At 51.0% G+C, this 3,717-nt stretch overlaps 1 protein-coding gene across 1 annotated transcript; it reads left to right on the forward strand.

Moving 5' to 3' along the window:
* Positions 1–1,969: 1,969 nt before the first annotated feature.
* LOC144153135 (polyisoprenoid diphosphate/phosphate phosphohydrolase PLPP6-like) lies at positions 1,970–3,088 on the forward strand. Its single transcript, XM_077684789.1, has one exon. It carries the CDS (start codon positions 2,390–2,392, stop codon positions 3,086–3,088), a length of 699 nt encoding a protein of 232 aa, XP_077540915.1. The 5' UTR covers positions 1,970–2,389.
* The last annotated feature ends 629 nt before the right edge of the window (positions 3,089–3,717 follow it).

The raw sequence follows: 3,717 nt of genomic DNA on the forward strand, positions 1-3,717 counted from the left end.
ATTTCCTTCGGCCCTTGTCTCTCGACTCAGTTAAAAAAAAAAAAAAAAAACAACAACAGAAGCCCCTCCGTGTAACGATGACAATTGCAACGCTATTTTTTTTGGCGGAAATGAAATGGCGAAGGGCCGAAGTCAAAGCCGCTGCAATCAAAGTCCAAGCGTCAACGATCGAAGTGCAAAGTGCGAGTCAAAACCCACTCAGACGACAGCCAACGATTCCCTCACAATGCTGAACCCCCCGCCCCCCCCCCCCCCCTTCCCCCCACACTGCATCGTAGTCGATAGACCATCGTGGTTGTTTAAAATCAAAACTGCCAAAGTCCAAAGCCAAAGTCGTCCAGTTCAAGTAAGTCCACAGCCAACGCCCGCTTCAACGAACACTAAGGAAATGCTGAGCGACTCGAATGCGATGATGGCGCAAAGGGATAGACGTCGGATTCATAACGCAGGGACCAAGGTTCGTTTCCGATCACGGGAGGCATTTTTTTCTTGTTTCATCATTATCATTATCATTATCATTATCATTATCATCATGTGCCCGCCCATTGTGTAAAATTGGCTTTCCTGCAGCGCGTTTTTGTTACACCATCAGGGAGACCAAAAAAGCTTCGCTTGAAAACGTTACTGGGGGCGCCCATAAGTAATGGTAATGAGTGAATCGGCCGCTAGAGCCTGACGGTAGCTGGCGTGTTCACTCGCCAAGTGCCCCAATGGTCAGTCATGTTGACGTCGCATCCACGTGGGAATTGGTGAATGAGCCGTTACCTTCTGGCGGCAGCCGTCATCGTCATTCGTTAATTTTCTCGGGTGGGTATGTGACCAGTCTGAAGACCATTCAGAACTCCCTGCTCATCAGCTACGAAGGTGTAGTATATAAAGCCGCCTCATAAAACCAGCACGATGCACGCGATGCAACAGTAAACTACAGCCTGTAGAAGCCGTAACGCTCTCGCGCACGCAGGCAGGTTCGAGGAGAAGGGCCGAATCGGTCCATCAAGTCTAGGATGCCTCCAATACCTTCTCCAGGAAGCCAGCAAGGTATACTACGAGACATGTTAAAGTCGGGTGCCATTACACATATGCTTCATGAAAACCCGCGGTCCTTTTACACTGAGGGCGGGGGAAAATAGGAGTGGCTGGATCATATTTTTGTGATCACGTTGCTCATAGCAAGTGGACCCCTAGACCCACGGAGTAAAGTCACAATGTCAGAAGGGATTCGGCCGAGATGGTCAACGTGAGTGAGGATGACCTCGCGGAGTAAAGCCGTCATTGAGCCTAAAGGCGGTTTCATTCAGTGTAAGCACGGGATAGGACACCTGTGCCAAAAATTGATTGCCTTACATCTCTCTAATAAGTGAAATATTTTCTTCACAAATGCAGCATACCTCCTGTCCGGTGTTGGAGATATGCTGCCACAATTTAATGCATTTGTAGTTTGTGCGTTATATTAGGTTAGAGCATAACTTAAAATAAGCTTCCTGGATAATCTTTGCAGGGTGCGTTCCATTTCTCAAGGAAACCAACCAGAACCCTAGATCATGGTGCTCTTGCTGCTTTGAAAGTACCTAACTATGTCACTCGATATGTGCGAAACCTGTTACTGCAGCTCCACGGATCTATTTGGAAACTTGATCCTTTGTTCCGTACACTCTTTTACAACGGCAGACTATATGCGAGTTCGGAGCAAAATCATCTAGGTGCAAGGAGAACCACAACCTCGAACCATGCTTTAGGATTCTTGTATATTTCGTTGCCAGCGCGTGGTGGCAAAGAATGGCCTCGAACAGCGCAGGGCAGTAGCGGTTGGAGGTCATTGGGAGAAGCCTGCGCCCTGCGCTGGCCGAGTTTGATGATTATGATAATGATGATGATGATGATGATGATGCTGATGATGATGAAGTGTTTAACTTATCTATCTTTGCGTTTCAATGGGGGAGCTGTTTGTTCCTTTTAGGGTGTTGCTTGATGGTTGGTAAAACGTTTTTATTGAGATTTGAGGGACGACCAGTTGATCTCGCGTCATTCAGCTTCAGATCTTCCCAGGTTCCATGGGTGGGAGAGGATGGGGTCCGGTTGCGTAAGACTAGGTGCCGCTCTCGGCAGTCTTGTTTGATATCCCGTATGCAATATCCGGCTCGATTCACGGGGCGAACGTGGCACGCGCTTAGTGGTGCGGCCGTGGCAGTCTCTCGTACCGCTGCTCCCGGGCCGTTCTTTGGGCGACACGCTAGTGCGTGAGCGCGTCGGATGCTTTCCAGTGGGATTCGAATCGAGGCTCCGCGGACCGATAAGGCGGCGCAGGTCTGCTTCTCTCTCACTCTCTCGTCCGCCGCAGCTTCTGTGGCTGTGCCTGCAGCTACCACACGTCTTCTGTTTATTCGGCGGCATGAAGCGCTCCGTGGTTGGTGCGAAGCCCGACGGCGACCATCTTGTCGGTGAAGACAAAGACCCTAAGAACCGCGACCTTCCGCCTCCGGGATGGAAGCGTAATCCGTGGCTGCTAATGATGAAAGGAGTGGACGAGCTGATTTCGGCGCACCTCTTTCTGGCCGCCACCGAGACCGCGCCGCTGGCCAAGTACCGGAAGATACTGTCCACGTTTGAGTTGTCGGCGCACTGTGCCATCTGGTTCGGCGGCCTCCTCTTCCTGACGTGGTTCTTCTCCGTTGACCGTGCTCTGCGCACCTTCTTCCTCAACGTTTTCCTCGCCCTGTTCATCGACGTGGTGCTGGTGGCCGTGCTGAAGGCAGCCACGCGTCGTCGGCGGCCCGGTGTGAGTCGTGAACAGTACGAGCGAGAGCCGCTCTCGTCCAACCTGAGCTTCCCGTCTGGCTTCACCTCCCGGGCCTTCCTGGTCACCCTGATCGTGGTCAAGCACAGCCACCTGTTCCCGCTCTTCAAGCTGCCCTTCCTGCTGTGGTGCATGGCCGTGGCCGTATGCAAGCTGCTCATGGGCAGGCAGTTCCTGGGCGACTCCTTGGCGGGCGTCGTTCTGGGCTACGTCGAGTACTACTGGATCGTGTGCCCCCTCTGGATGTCCGAGAGGACGGCTTCCCTCTTCTATAACTCTTTCAGCACACTCTAGAGCCCGTGTACGAGCCGATGCTGTGATCTGTAATCGATGAGAAGATGGACATCCGTCTCTACCTAGCCCGGAGCCAAAGAACTAATCGTGGGTTCTTGCCTTTGTTGTTCAGTTTCGTAATAAACTTTCTGATGAAAAAAAAAAAAAAACATGCCAAGGTATGTTTCTTCTCAGTGTGCATGAACCAGTATGGCATGAACATGCATTATGTTAATATTTGGACACACATGTCCTTGCACGGTGGTCTGGACTACGCGCAGCAAGACTGGTCCTCAATGTCCGGCATTTGAGCTACGTAATAAGTTTGTTTGCGGAAATTAGCGGGCCTGATAAGTGTGGTGGAATCGTCACTGGCTTCTTGCTCAACTCAAACGCGAAGGGTCGAAAGCTATTCTCTGGATCTGACGCAAACGGATGGTTGTGCCCCATTTTAGAGACATGAATGTGTAGCGTGTTTGGCCTTTCGCAGTCATCTCTACTCAGAGCTACTTTGGGATTCTCTTTTGCTGGTTCATAGCGTATCTACAAATTTGTGGGGTTTGTTTAATGCAATTCATTGTGTTTAACCTATTTCCGTTACCAGTGTTTGCGGAGTCACCCCGCGTATACGCTGTTTCGCGTCTCGTACA

The sequence above is a fragment of the Haemaphysalis longicornis genome, unplaced genomic scaffold, assembly GCF_048455015.1.
Source record: "Haemaphysalis longicornis isolate Haplotype H1 unplaced genomic scaffold, Haemaphysalis longicornis Haplotype H1 scaffold_9, whole genome shotgun sequence".
NCBI lineage: Eukaryota > Metazoa > Arthropoda > Arachnida > Ixodida > Ixodidae > Haemaphysalis > Haemaphysalis longicornis.

Excerpts from the sequence above, each read along its gene's own strand:
- LOC144153135 (XM_077684789.1), top strand. The coding sequence starts at position 2,390 with ATGAAGCGCTCCGTGGTTGGTGCGAAGCCCGACGGCGACCATCTTGTC.